The following is a 15,661-nucleotide window of genomic DNA, read 5'->3' as shown; positions in this document are numbered from 1 at the left end:
TGTACTGGTGGAAATAGAATCTCATGACTGGTTACTGGTTGTGTGACATCGATGACAAGTAGACGACGAACCCCTGTTGTCTTTTATGAGACGGAAAACAGATACTCATCCTTCGGTTACTGCTTGTAATCAACCCCAGAGTTCATGAAGACTCTGAAAGGCATGCTTTTCATATTCACCAGGTAAATGTTCATATTGAAAGCGAAGTGGGACATTCTGGCTCGTTTTCATCGTTAATCAATATTTTGAAACCAAAAAGACCTTTCTCTTTACTGCTATTCAATTGAAGATGTATGTGAAAATAATTATGACAAAAACAGATCAATTCCATCAGATTAATCAACAGTATCGGAATTATTATCTTAGGACCCATATTCGAGCAATCAGCTATTCCCATTCCAATCCTTATAAGGTGCGTGGCACTCCCAAGAAACACGAAATATACTATCTTCCAAATACCAAATGAAAGAGCTCCAGTATTTCTAATAAAATTTGACTGAAACATCAATTATAACATCACTTCAATATGCCACTAAAACAAAAAACGGATTGTTCCTTCAAGTCTTTTTAAATTACCATACTTTAAATTCACTTTCAGAACACACTTCTTGAACCTCTTATGATTTTTTCGTACGCATTTCGTTATTTTTAGCTAACAACAGTTTTAGCCAAATTGCACTATTTCTCTGTGTTTGGTCTTTGGTGTTAATTTAAATCGAGAAAATCGAGTGATTTTCAAATTATAAACAAAATTTTTTTTCAGAATAAATTATGGATTACAGTAATGTTCCGATTTTGTCAGCTCCCAATTTTGTCTACCACCGATTTTACCTGCTTTTTATCCCGATTTTGTCAGCCTACACACTTGAAAAACTCAGCAAAATTTGCCGAGATTTGGACAGCCGAGCGTTCGGTAAAAATTTCAGTTTTGCAATTCGACGTTTACGGATCTTTACTAATGTTTGGCATCATAAAAAATTTTACCGAACGCTCGGCTGTCCAAATCTCGGCAAAATTTTGCTGACTTCGGCACTTTTTTTTAAGTGTGTATACATTTTGTTTTAGCTTTTGTGCTTTTAGACATGATTTATAAAACTTTTCAGCCTGCTTGAAACTATTCCGATTCTCTGGAGAGACTTTTTGAATAAAATTATGCCATCTTGCGAGTAATTCGGGGTCAAAATTAGGGTATTTTTATAGTAAAAGTTCTATAGTTCCTAAATAAGCAAAGATAGAGGTGTTCTATGTTCAGCTATGTTGTGTATTTTTACTATTTGTATAACTCTGTAAAATAGGAAAAAGTCATACAACAACTACAAAAACAGCGAAAATAGAAAAACTGATTTTAACGATTTTTCATTTATGAGAAATAGGATTTTTCTATCTTTGCTGAAGAGATAGAAGAATACTGTCTTCAGCAAAATTTCTTGTAATAATTTGCTGTAAAACTTTGCAGAACACATCAATGTGTTATATTGAAACTGAAGAAAAATAAATTTTGTATTGCACTTTTAGGAAGATTAATCCAAATTTCTCTTCCAAAGGTTCCATGAACCTAAAATCAAGTTTTCCCGCTCAAAACCAATGCGCACCAAAAAAGATTCTGGACCAGTGTGCTTGTGCCGGTTCATTGAGCCTTCGATTGACCAACTGAGGGTTAAAATTTAATTTTTAGTAAAAGTCTTCGATATTGCAAGGTCTTAAGTCTTGAATTTTGAAAAAAATTCGAAAAAAAATTTCCCGATTTTGTCAGTTTCTCCATTTTGTCATCCCAAAATTCAACATGGGGCTGATAAAATCGGAACATTACTGTATTATCATGCCGCTTAGTGGAATTCCAGAATCAACGAGAAAATTAGGAGAAAATTCAATTTAATTCTACTATATTATTCATACTGCTATTTACAGATACCAGCATTTCGTTTGCCACTTGAAATCCTCTTCAGTGTTGATAGTTTCGACGACGTACTTTCTCGTTGAAAATTGTATTATTTTATTGATAATGTTTATGGTATATCTTTGATTTGAACAGTTTCAAAGGGTTCAAAGGATTTGCAGTAGCCATATGCGTAGGGGATTGTCCCCGGTTGTATGTGTTGTTATTGATTTTTTTGTGACCAGCTCGAATAAAAAACATCAATAAAATGCATATAATGTTAATTTTGGACCTCCATTCCATCACGCCAATACATTTCAAGTGCAAGCATAATGCATGCATAGTATAATGGCATCTATCCCGATACAAAAACATCCAGAAAATAAATTATTTAAAATTTCAAAGATGTTTCAATTGTTCAATTGGGGCGTTATTATTATTGGTTTTTATGGCAAAAAGAATTTATTTTATTGAACCTTTCTTGCCAACCAACCAACTCTTGAATCATATATCTCATGTATTTTGTAATAAATAATTGTATTTTCGCATAGAATTGACAATAATAAAAACTTTATTAAAAGTATTTGGTCTCCATAAATTTATAGTGAGCTGGGAAAAACCAACTTCAGGTGAAATCCTCCTCGAGAGAGCATAAATACCCCATCATCTTTTAGCTTTCGATAATAAACTTTTAGTTCTACAATACTAATAATCACGGCTTACAAACGCTAATATTGCTTACACATTGTCAATCTGACAATCTAAATGTTACAACTAAACAAAGGACATTCAATGCATTAGTCTTCTTGTACGGTTTTTAAAAATATCACATGAAATATTAAAGTTAAAACGTTACACGCAGCCCGAATGGGTTCGTTCTGACAGTATTCAGTGCGCAGGAATTTAAGACTCATAAAGTCCCATGATCTCAAACCTCTGGTGGGGGTATTGATGTGGACTTGCACAAGAAGATGAGGAGCATCAATTTTGCCAGTTACAAGTCTTCGAATGAACACGGCATTTCATGTTAAGTAGTTGACAACGCTTCCCATATGGGGGTAATTGAATTGACCAGTAAAACTGAGTCCTATGAAATGGATGTTTTTCTTCGTGTGAACGACATTACGTAGCATTCAGGTATATTGAATATCAGCTGATTTTAGGAGCACCATTCAAACAAATCATCGCGATATCCTTGGCAGCTCAATACAGTCTGCAATGGATCGTATCACAAGAAACAGTTTGAGGTCGTCCGCATATAGTAGTCTACAACCTGGCGGGATGACGAAACAAACATCGATGAAAAATATAGAGAATAGCAGTGGTCCTAGATTGCTTCCTTGAGGAACACCTGATGAGCTGACAAAGCTATATGATTCATTATTTCCGTTCTTCACAGTGAGAGAACGGTTAGTGAGGTTTGATTTAAGCCACTCAACGCAACTAAACGAAGCACCCAGCCGAGCAATCTTCGCAACCAGAATGATCAACTCGCAACCTCAACATATCTATACAGAGGGTATCTACTTGAGCGCCATTTTCCATATATTTATTGCAGTGTGAGGTAAACTGAGCCAAATTAGTAGTCGTCGATCACCCTGGGAATAAACCATGTTGGTCGATGGACATATAAGATTTAGCTACGAGTAACATAATTTAAGCCGGCTGTGAAGTCTGTCCATAAAGAGACAGAGTCTTAGAAAAGACGTTTAAGCCCAAGCCCTTGCATTTTTTATGAAATAAGAATCCTCTGGATTTTAAAACCAAAAATCGTCCTCAAGTGTTAGTACGCGAGTTAGTCATAGCTCGATAGTTTGCAATGTTCTGCTTATCGCCCTTTTCGAAGACCGGAGATATGACAAAAAAAATTTCAACTTATCGGGAACACAGCTAGCGATAACGATTCATTGAATATTCTTAACGGCGGAAAATAAAACTACGGATTTTAAATTTTCAGCAAAGAAACAAGTATACAAGGTTTGACCAGAATCAGAGTACTTTTTATCACGAAATTATTAAGTGGGTGCACATGTACCAGGTTGGTCAAAATCGGGGTATAAATTTTACGATTAAAAACTCAAAAAAAAAATTTGTAAATTTGCATAAGAACGATTGAATTGGCTTCAATTTGTCTGAATAACTAGGATCTAAAGCCTTTTGTGAGTAAGAGAAACATACCGAACTCAGAGCACAACGGGAGACATTTTTTGCCCGAAAGCACAATTTTTCGAAACAAAACAAATATCCTTTCTTCAGCGAAACAATAGGCATGCGTTTAAACTTTCTAATACTTCAAAGAGGTTTAGAAATGGATGATCAAAAGATGAGGCCAAAGAAACCTATTTGGCAATTGGAAACACTCCCCTAGTGATGCTTCTTAAAGGCCTCTACTCCAGAAATTACAAATTACACGGGCATAATAACTTGGTTCAATCCACGGATCCCCCAGCTTGGGTAAAAAAGGGCGTTATTCGAACTTAATAAACGTTGTTTGAATGATTCTCCCGTGCTACTTTCGCCTTCACGCCTTGTCACCCCTAAGATACTATCAACACCTTTGTTTCGTTACTATCGTTCCCTCCGTCATTATAAAGGTCGAGACAACAAAACATGAGGTTGGTCTGGATAAGAAATGTCATGATTTTGTAAAAAAGATTCACAGAACTTTTAAACAAAGGGAAATATTTTTGGCAGCCATCTTGAGTTTGGCCGCCATGTTAAATTTAACCAGAAAATCGGCTTTTTCTTTCGTTATGAGCGCACCAACCAAGGTTTGCTGCAAATTCAACTTCTTTCATAACTTTCATAACTTTCTTTCATAACTGTCCGACCCCTTGATCCACTGTTTTAAGGTATTAAAAGTGTAATTCTCATTTTTCGACCTAGATTTTCAACCCATCAAGAACATTAGTTTTAAACCAGTAGTGGCCCCGTTTGAATTCTCGGAATTCTCGTATTCCTTAGTCTAAATTTTAAGTTGAAAGCAATTATATTTTGAAAAGCATCCCAACAATCGGTAGGTACCCAAAAAATATAATGGGACGTTCAATGGCAGGTGGGACGCCAACCCACACTCTTTCAGTTGGTACCCAAATGTTTTTTCCAACAAACTACTGCCGCACCCTTATATTAGATAGTACTTCTGACTTCTACGAGAGCTGGAGTTGCACTTGCCGTATCAAAAGTTCCTGTCCGAATCAACTGTGTGTGGGAGGCAAATGTTGCTTTCTCTTGAGCCTCTTGCTACCATGTACAGGAATACCTCGATATAACACAACCTCGTTATAAAACAACCTTGATATAAGACAATTCGACAGAAGTCAATTTTTACCTCGATATAAGACAAATCCCTTTGACATGTCTGGTAACGATAGCACGGCGAATTTTCCATTCTAAAATCGGCACCATGAAGATGTTCATTATTTCAAAATAACCCTAAAAATTGTAAAAAGAGTATAGTTCAAACAATAATAAATAGTTCAAAAAACATCATAACAAAAAACACATAACACAGACCAAATTGGCGAGCACTAATGCAATTTTTTTTGAAAAAATCATGTTTCGATGTAAGACAATTTCGATATAAGACAACTTTTTGAAATTATAAATTGTCTTATATCGAGGTATCCCTGTGTTTGGTTTACGACTCTAATTTTGCCTTTCCAGTGTTAACCATTCAACACACGCACACATACGCTCCCCCGCCGACGGTTATTATTTTTGAATGATTGCCCGTTTGCAATCTACCACCGAGAAGATGAACAGTTATCAACTGTAATGCGGTAGAAGCGAGCAGTTAGTTGCCGACTAGCTATGCGGCAAGTTCAGTATACACCGCACCGGGTTTGTTTTTTCTATTTTACTTATCTTTGGCTCTGACTCTCTGAGCAAAGAGTATCAATAATTATAAAAAAAATAATTACCGTGGACGAGGGAGCACATGTATACGTGTATGGAATGGTTGAAACTGGATTAGATATGATACTATCTGTTATAAAGGTGTGGCAGTAGTTTAATCGCAAAAACAATTGGGTACCAACCAAAAGAGTGTGGGTTGGAGGCTGACCTGCCATTGAACGACCCAATATAGTTTTGGCTTACATATCGAAATTTCCCAGTTAATCTTGTTTATCATTCTACTACCAGAAACTCCTTCACTTTACAAAATAAAGTTTACGCTGGACCACGACAGAGTCAGAGAAAGCGTCACGTCGAGAAAAAATAACTATAATGCAACTCAAATATTGACTGAAGTTTTTGGAGCGTCTTAGTAGAATACGAAACCTAAAAATAAAAAACTGAGGAAGCCTGCAAGTCGTAGGCGAAATACGTATCTGTCATTGAATAAAATACACATAGTAGAATTAAATTGGATAAGTTTTCATATTTTTACATACGAAATTTATTCCTATTCGAACGAAACTGATTGCAAATGATAAGGGGTCCTTTCAAACCGTTAACCTTCAAATTTTATGATAATTGGTCTTCTAGTTTGAAAGATACATTAAGAAATGCGAAGAAACGAAGAGTGTGTAAAGATTTTGTTAATTGAAATTTGAAAATCTAAATAACGCAATTGCATTCTAACTTACAAAATTTTAAAAATAAAAGTGATTTTCGCACAGTAGCAATACGAGGTCACACCACAATGAAAGTTATTTCAGTTGTTTGTATTGCTTTTAAAAAAATACGTTATATCCAGGTGAAAGTTATGTTATATCGAGTTACATTATATCGATGTTGCTTAGAATCGAGGTATTGCTATATTTTAGGGTGTACATTACATTTTAGACTTTATACAATTCAAGTGTTAATTAAAAAGTCAAATCAAATATGAATTTTCAATCATTTTTTTTAAATGTGTAAAATATAGAGATTTGCAACACAAATTGATATTTTTTTAGGCTTAATCGAAAGTTACTCGTATTGTAAATGCCATCACTCGCGTTTTTAGCGTTACCAGTTTAAAATAATTCGTGGAAGACAATCACTCAAGTATTAAATGGTGCACTAATGGTTAATTTACTCTATTCATATGACTTTTTCAAAGTTTCCAAAATTGTTTAATATCATTTTCTTCAAAGATCTTGTCTTGCTAGAATGCATAGTTGACAAGTATAAGATATTTCAATAAAACACATATGAAAACTACTAACATTGTACCACTATCTGTATGATAAAACACGATCCTAATGATAGAATCATAATTGTTTCATCACAATAAAAAAAACTCTGGGATGGGCTGGGATCAACGTATTAATGTCAAAAGAGATTTTATAAGGGTTCTAGTGTCATGATATTCCCACATGGTACGTATATTCTCTGATAGTTTTGGTCAAATAAAGGGCATTCTGCCTTATGTTTCTATATAAAGACTAAAGAGACATAAAGACATATCTCTGGATTCCTAAACCATTTTTTTTTCATGTCCATAACATAATCACTGCGACCAGTATTTTCTTGCATGTGATATCGTCCAGGTATTTTTCTGTATACAGCACTTCGTTCTTTTTGCAGTATCGCAATAGAGTGGGTGAACCACTTGTTGTGTTAAGCTTAACCGTAAGCTTAAGTGTCGGTGTTTTCACCATTTGTTTCCTTTTACTATTTTTCAACCAATCTCACGCACTGAAGTCAGGAGGGACAAAGACTAGCCATAATTTGCTCATGGACAGGAGGTTTCACTCATTGACAGGGCACCAAGAGCCAGCACCATTCTTCAAACTTTCCCTGGGAAGAGGCTTCATTATTTGTAAAATGCATTATAAATGCAGAATTCAGTATGAAGGAAAAATGTGAAAGGGCCTGAGAATAAGCCCATGCTTAAAACACTTAACATCAAATGGCCCGATTCTGCTAAGTTTATCAAGGTAACCTGACGGTTGTAGCCAACCGTATTTAAACAACCCCCATCGGATTTTAGATCAAAATAATTTTTTTTACTGAAAAAACATCATAATATTCAGATGGATTCCATTTCATTATTTTATACTGAGGAAAGCAGTAGGGTAAGATACCTATCATTTGGCCAAAACTGCCAAAAACAGACAATGTGGAAAAACTTGGAATGTTATTATACAAAATTATTTTATTGACATTAAAAGATTGAATCTGGTTCAGCTGTGTTTCAAAATAATGAGATAAGTTATATTTCCCGTAAAAACAAATCTCACTGTACAACAAAATTACCCATAATCGTCATTGAGATCTTCTTTCTTTTAATATAAAGTCAGTCGTCGTATCTTTGAGCCTCGGCTAGCCGGTGCTTCTTGCTAAATAGTGTCAGTAGGACCATTGCACTAGCCCTGTAATTGTCTGGTACTCTAACAGCCAATTGCGAAGTATGACGATAAAGAAGGGTCAAGTCTTAGAAATAAGTTTAAGCCCAAGGCTTTGCCTTGTTTTTGTTTCGTTTTATATGTCTTCTGAAATTTAAAATTAATCGTTAAAAATAAAAAAAATTAAGTCGTAAGTTTACGGTACGAAATATTTTCCGAATCGTTATTTTTGCTCTTAGTAGTTATTTTGTAAACAAAACTCACTCGTAAAACAAGAAATGAATATCCTAAACTGAATATAACTAGATAAATTTGTCAAATGACATGGGTGTTAATTTTTTCAATTAACATACCTACCAAACTTCATTAAACCAAGAGTAACTTATGAAATCATGCTTTAACGACGTACCAAATGGCTTTGCAGCTGTGAGATTGTCGAAGTACAGTCCCCTTGAAAAATGTGGATCTCTCTCATTCCACCGGGTGCAATTGCATTAATCATTACATTAATGCATTAAAAAGCTTATGAGCACTCAAGTTAATAAAAAAATTGAAAGCACAGCTTTCTCAACATCACCGCTTCATTCGAATGGGACTCGTATAACTTGTTCCCTTAGACATTCTTTATAGCTTCTTTATAGGAGGCATCCTCTTTCATTTGGATTTTTGTACCTTGTTTTTGAAAAGAAAACTTCCCTTTCATTTTCAACTGATAATAGACAAGCTGCAGCCAGGACGACAGATCAAAGGGAGTGTTTTCGGAAGCTTTGAGACTTTGCCGACTTCCATGAAAATTATGTGACTGGCAAAATGTGACTGAATTACACAGGTTTTTTCTTAGCCGCTTCATGCTATTTTTAAAATCAATTTACATAATACAGATGTTTGTTGTCAGCCTGATAGATATAGTTTGTTCACCGGTAACTGACCCCGGCTCTGTTGTGGATCTACTCATATAACCTTATCGATTATTCAACTGAACTGCAATTTGAACTGTTGAGTTCAACTGAGTTCAAAATTCAATAGCCATTAGCAGTAATGCAATATGCAATTAAAACGACAAACCAACAATTCTGAAACAATTTAAAAATTTTACCCAAAGGGTAAGAAAAAAATCACAAACAAACCTTGTTTTCTCCACAGACTCTCCACAGGAGGGAGATGGGCTCTCTAGACAGGTAAGTAATATCGAGCCACTGAGGCAATAAAATGTAAATTATTTCATAATGACGCGTGTTCGATGGCGAGACAGTTATGAATTTTTTTGCTAATAATGCTAATAACGCTTGATAACTATCGTTAAGAAGTTCTCTAATCATTTTGTTTCATTTTTCTTCGAAGATCTAGATTGGAAACTTACTTTTGCAGCCGTATGGTTAGTGTTAGCGTAATTTTCGCAAAGTTGTTTTGTTCTAACCCGTTTGCGTTTTATGTGAAACCAGATGCTAAGCTTCCGATTGGATCGTAAACGCATCACAGGTTCTAACTTTTTTTCATATAGAAGAGAGAGTGTAGGCTGTTTCTGCACGGTATAATTATATGGTAGGGAATCGCTGTAAAAGTTAGCCATAAAACTTTGAAAGAAATTTTAATAAATAATTTCCCGTGTGCAAACAAGAAATTATAATTTAACTATCGGTATGCATATTCTTTGAAGAACTGGTTAAGTAAAAATCTTCTGTATAAACTGATAGATGCAGGTTGTTCATATTTTGCTAAAATCATCGGAACCCTGTTGAATGACTTGCGATATTCCCAAAATCACTTTTAAAGAACATAATTAATTTCGAAGCCAACGCGAAAAATATCCTCCAAAATCATAATACGTGTCAATGCATTTTTTTCGTGCATTCCATTTCGTAATTCTCCCGAAACAACACTCGATCCTATTCAGCCCATCCTGACTGACTGACACATTCGTCGCTCAGAACCGTCCTCACCATGATAAAGCCCAGCGAAGCCAAACCGATGGCGCCGATAATTGCCGGTTGGAATGATTGATCATAGTTCGGTCCCGTATCCTCCCTTACAAGCTCGCTCTTCAGAGCCAAAAGTTTCCGGAATTCGGAGGCACCTGCCTCATAGTGCACACTAATTGGGATGAAATGCGCTTCAACCGTCCGTCGAAATCGAGGAGGACTGTGATGCAACTTTTCGGTTCGGTATTCTTCACCGTCATCGTTTACGATTTTTTGGACTTTTCTACCGGCTATTGTCGGGTGTGTCTATTCTCGTCTAGAGCACTTAAAAGATCATCTCGCAAGAGTCAAGTTCAAAGGCGTGTGAATTTTTGAACTACATTTTGAATTGGTCTGCAGCAGCGTAGCGAAGCAAACCGGAGCAAAGCAAAACGAAATGATCTATTAATTGCACCATGGCTACGGTAAAGTGGTGCTGTAAGATTTTATGGCATTTTATGATGAATTGAGATGAAAATTGTGAGATAGCTTCTATTTCTCTGTGGCTCGCTAAAAGGTCTTTGCACCTTTTCTTCCTGTCATATTTCGGTTGACCCAGGTAGAAATGTGGCCAAGTTATCTAGATGGACTTCTTCCAATCGGCTTGATGGATCGGTTCGGTGCGATATCACAGATTAGTGAGAATTGAATGACATGTCCGAAAATATAGACATTGAGCATCAAAAAAGACCGAATCTCTAAGCGAAACAAGTGACGAACCTCTTTTTATCATCACACTGAAAATTACATGAATAACGTCGTAGTTATAAACGTTCATAAACTGCTCCAATTACCATCACCGTCCCCGCCAGACTTCCCACATATGTCTTCCCGGAGTTCCCTCTTGTCTACTAACATGCAAGCCCTCGGACAACTTCTACGTGAATCTAGAACAATCATCGCAGCCACAGACCCTAGTTCGTCTTAAGACGTTCCGTTTCCCACGGTCACGCTAGGCTGGCCACCCGTCCACTTCCTTGGGGTGAAGTTTTCCTTCACACCCGGCTAACTTTACTCCCAAGAAAAAGCAACCAACTCACACGCTGCTTACGAGAGCGCATCTTTCTTCGTTCGAGCAAGAAGCTCGAAAATCACAAGCAGTCATCAACCCTTCTTTTGCGTGCGATTGGAAAATTGAAATTTGAGCTCCCCTTTGGTTACCACAGAGCCTCAACCAACAGAACACGTGAGGAAAAACGACAACAATAACAAATGACATTGATACTCACATCATCTTCATCCACGTAGCTGTAGACGTCCAGATTGTCGATCCGAACCGTTCCTTGGAAGGGATAACAGAGCGTTCCCTGTGAGATGGCCGAATTGGACCAAACCGTAGCCGTTTGATCCCTGGAGTTGCGGGCACCGACACCTGTCACGGCCAGTGCAAACTCCTGCGGAATCAGTACACACGTTTCCATAACTGCTCACTTAATCGGTCATACCAACTATATCGTAAAGTCACTGAATGAGAGCTCTTCTGCTTTCTATTGCGCTTTCACAGATACACTATCGAACTCACTAACCAGTTTTCTGCTAACAACGTTCTCGAAACCGCAAAGTCTACCGCAGAGGATGATCTTCGATCAGAACCATAAATCGCTATTCTTTCAGTATCAACAAACTCTTCAAAACGTTCAGGTACCGGAAGGATGTTATTGCACAGTTTTTCACAAGTACCGACGGGGGAACAATGTTCCAACAATGTCGCGATCAACACAACACTTGAACACTTACGCGACACCACGAGAGAGACAACCGCAAACCCGCACGACAAGACACAGAAGAGAAAAAAACAACAAAGTCCCGCAGAATCCTTCCAGGGGGAATATACAACGCGGAAGGGATGGAGAGAGCCCTGTTAGAAAGCCAACCCGCTTAGCTCGACGTTTGCACAAACACTGTTCACTGGAGATCACCGCGATCTAACCGTGACCTTCTTGGAGCGGACCCGTATGCGCGCGCTGATCGATACAGTTTCTGTTGTTGTTTTCCGATGCTGCTCTCCGCGAGAGCATAAAGCTCGCCCTAACTAAGGCAGCAGTCAGCCACCAACACACGAAACTTGCGCAAGTCCCAGGAACCTGTCCCGCTAAAGCCGACGAACTGTAACAAAAACGACGCAAGCGAGAGAGCAAGTCTCGGAACCTGAACCTGTTGCGTACCAGCGCGCGTAAGGTGCTTCTGGGCTTCTGATCTCCTTCATTCCACACCTTTTCCCAACCGACCGATCGACCGACCAGCCGACCGGTCACCAACACAACCCCACATGCGCACGGATCACTATGAACCATGCGAGGGAAACCACTCTGCGGTAAAGTACCTTCTTCTTTCGCTATCCCTTTTGTTCGTGTCATTTCTTGGTTTCTTTGCGTTGCATCTTCTGTCTCCGCCTTGGTTTTTAGTTCAAAAACAGAATTTGATCGATTCTCTCGCACCGACCTGTGCAAGCTCGCTCTCTCGCACCCCACCAGGCGATCGGCGGTGATCGACTCGCGCATCCGTTAAAACAAAATTTTACTCTACATTCTGACGGTGAAGAGCGAAAGCTCGCTTCCACGCTCTCTTGCCTACTTCGATTCTTTGTTTCCGATCGCAACAACCTCGTTGGGCATCAGCGCATAAAACTCATTGAATATGTTACTACGAGATTCCGTATTGCCTCTCTCGCCGGCACACAGTCCACCGGCATAAATGCGTTTCACTCTAACCACATCGCACCGTACCAGCAATATCGAACCGTGCTCTGATTGGCTCAAATCAGCGTTCCCTCACTGATTTAGGGAGGGACCATAACGTTCGTCACTATCCCTCTCTCTTATACTTGTGCTTGCCATGCACAATCCGGTTTATTGAACACTCTTCGATTCGGTGATCGTTGAACACGATCGTTTTGCGCTCTCCCTCTCCCCTCCACATCATACAGACCATAACCGCACAACTCCACCAGGGGAACAACAATCTCATTAAAAAAAACTACTCTCAACCCTTCGCCCACGAACTTCAATACACCCCGCTTGGTTGGTTTCCCCGCAACCAGATAACGAACCGAAACGAAAGCGCACACTCTACTTTAGTGCTTTTGTTTTCGGGAGACACCACAGGCGTAAGCCGACGAACGCAAAACTGGCTCCTTGACTTACGCTTTGATGGGACCGTACTCTTCTTCTACTTCTTCTTCTTCTTGATCTTTCTCGTCATCGGTGCACATCTGTGGCTGAGGCTGTCGATTCTGGCTCTTTGCTGCTGCTCATCTACACCGACCGCTGCGCTGCTGCGAGACAGACAGATGCGAACGAACGTACACAAACTTCGGTTCGGTCAGGCTAAACAAGACAGAACAAGGAGCAATCCGGACCGCGGCGAACCAACCGGTTCGGCTAAGCCACCCCGTCGTCGGCCACGTCCGTAAGGGCAGCCGGCCGGGGCGAACGACGCGGGTCAATGCGCGTATATAACTTGAAGAAGTCAATTGAAATTACATCAATGGAAGCGCATTGATGGAGGAAAATCCGCTCATTCTTCTGGGGCGAAACTTCATTCATGGTTCGGACGGTTCGGGCGGTTCGGGCATCCTGACAGCGGACGACGATGCCAGGAAGTCGTAACCACGCCGCTCATTGATGCCGGGTTTTGTTTTTCTCTCCGAACGTGGTTTTTTGGCTGACCACTGGCTGATCAGATTCAAACAAACTTTTACAGAAACTTTCTAGGATGAATTTTCTCTTTGTGTCATGAAAAAATCAAAAGGTTTTACATGTATGAAAATGGTTTATTGTTTTATGACAACATAGATTCGACCACAATGTTGATAAAAAAAAGAGCTGAACCTGCCGCAGGCTAAAAATAAACAATCTATTCAATTCAAATTAAGTTGCAGAGCACCCCTGGATCAGTTTTCGCTATTTTTTTCTCCGTAATTACTTTATTCGTTTACTAAGTTAATTAATAAAATGCTTTTCGCGTAACTTTCAACGTAACGTACAAACAGGGGCGGACTGGCCCACCGGGCAACCGGGCAAATGCCCGGTGGGCCCCAGTAAAAATTTCGTCGTTACACAAAATGAGATTTTCCAAAATTTTTATTTCAGTTAAACTCTTTCTACGACTCACGAATGTTCAATTGCTGGGGCCCCATGATTTATGAAATCAACCGATTTGATGATTGAAAACTCAGCTTCAAATGGAACTGTTGGGGCCCCGAACTTTAAACCAAAATTTCTCTTTCAATCAAACTTTTTCTATGACTCACGAATGTTCGATCGCTGGGGCCCCATGATTCATGAAATGAACCGATTTGATGATTGAAAATTCAGCTTCAAATGCAACTGTTGGGGCCCCGAACTTCAAACCAAAATTTCTCTTTCAATCAAACTTTTTCTATGACTCACGAATGTTCGATCGCCGGGGCCCCATGATTCATGAAATGAACCGATTTGATGATTGAAAATTCAGCTTCAAATGGAACTGTTGGGGCCCCGAACTTTAAACCATAATTTCTCTTTCAATTAAACTTTTTCTATGACTCACGAATGTTCGATCGCTGGGGCCCCATGATCAAATGGGACTATTGGGGCCCCGAACTTTAAACCAAAGTTTCTCTTTCAATCAAACTTTTTCTATGACTCACGAATGTTCGATCGCTGGGGCCCCATGATTTATGAAATCAACCGATTTGATGATTGAAAATTCAGCTCCAAATGGGACTATTGGGGCCCCGAACTTTAAACCAAAGTTTCTCTTTCAATTAAACTTTTTCTATGACTCACGAATGTTCGATCGCTGGGGCCCCATGATTTATGAAATCAACCGATTTGATGATTGAAAATTCAGCTTCAAATGGGACTATTGGGGCCCCGAACTTTAAACCAAAGTTTCTCTTTCAATCAAACTTTTTCTATGACTCACGAATGTTCGATCGCTGGGGCCCCATGATCAAATGGGACTATTGGGGCCCCGAACTTTAAACCAAAGTTTCTCTTTCAATTAAACTTTTTCTATGACTCACGAATGTTCGATTCTATGACTCACGAATGTTCGAATCAACCGATTTGATGATTGAAAATTCAGCTTCAAATGGAACTGTTGGAGCCCCAAACTTTAAACCAAAGTTTCTCTTTCAATTAAACTTTTTCTATGACTCACGAATGTTCGATCGCTGAGGCCCCATGATTCATGAAATGAACCGATTTGATGATTGAAAATTCAGCTTCAAATGGAACTGTTGGGGACCCGAACTTTAAACCAAAATTTCTCTTTCAATTGAACTTTTTCTACGACTCACGAATGTTCAATTGCTGGGGCCCCGTGATTCATGAAACCATTTAAGTTGAGCTGTTGGGGTCCAAGCTCAGAAAATATTACTAGCTTCAATTCTGAGTATTTAAAAGTAGAATTAGTATTTCATCCGCAGTTATTTGACTACTTATAAATATCGAACTGTCGGGTTAAGCTCCATACTTAGTTTACTTCAGTGGCGATGTCTTCTCTGAAGTCTACGGTCTCTTCTTGATTCTATGATTAAAATAATTTTGGTTACTCTTTCGTCG

The 15,661-nt window shown here is 38.6% G+C and overlaps 1 protein-coding gene across 1 annotated transcript in view; it reads right to left on the bottom strand.

Moving 5' to 3' along the window:
- Positions 1-11,533, bottom strand: part of LOC128743830 (zinc finger protein 177-like) — a 36,068-nt gene extending 24,535 nt beyond the window's left edge. Inside the window, exon 1 of the mRNA XM_053840509.1 lies at positions 11,342-11,533. Coding sequence (XP_053696484.1) covers positions 11,342-11,533 — 192 coding nt within the window. The remainder of the gene's footprint in view (positions 1-11,341) is intronic.
- Between the last annotated feature and the right edge of the window lie 4,128 nt (positions 11,534-15,661).

The sequence above is a fragment of the Sabethes cyaneus genome, chromosome 3 (assembly GCF_943734655.1).
Source record: "Sabethes cyaneus chromosome 3, idSabCyanKW18_F2, whole genome shotgun sequence".
Classification (NCBI taxonomy): Eukaryota; Metazoa; Arthropoda; class Insecta; order Diptera; family Culicidae; genus Sabethes; species Sabethes cyaneus.
The sequence above is the reverse complement of the archived record's forward strand: the minus strand, read 5'-3'. Positions and strand labels throughout refer to the sequence as shown.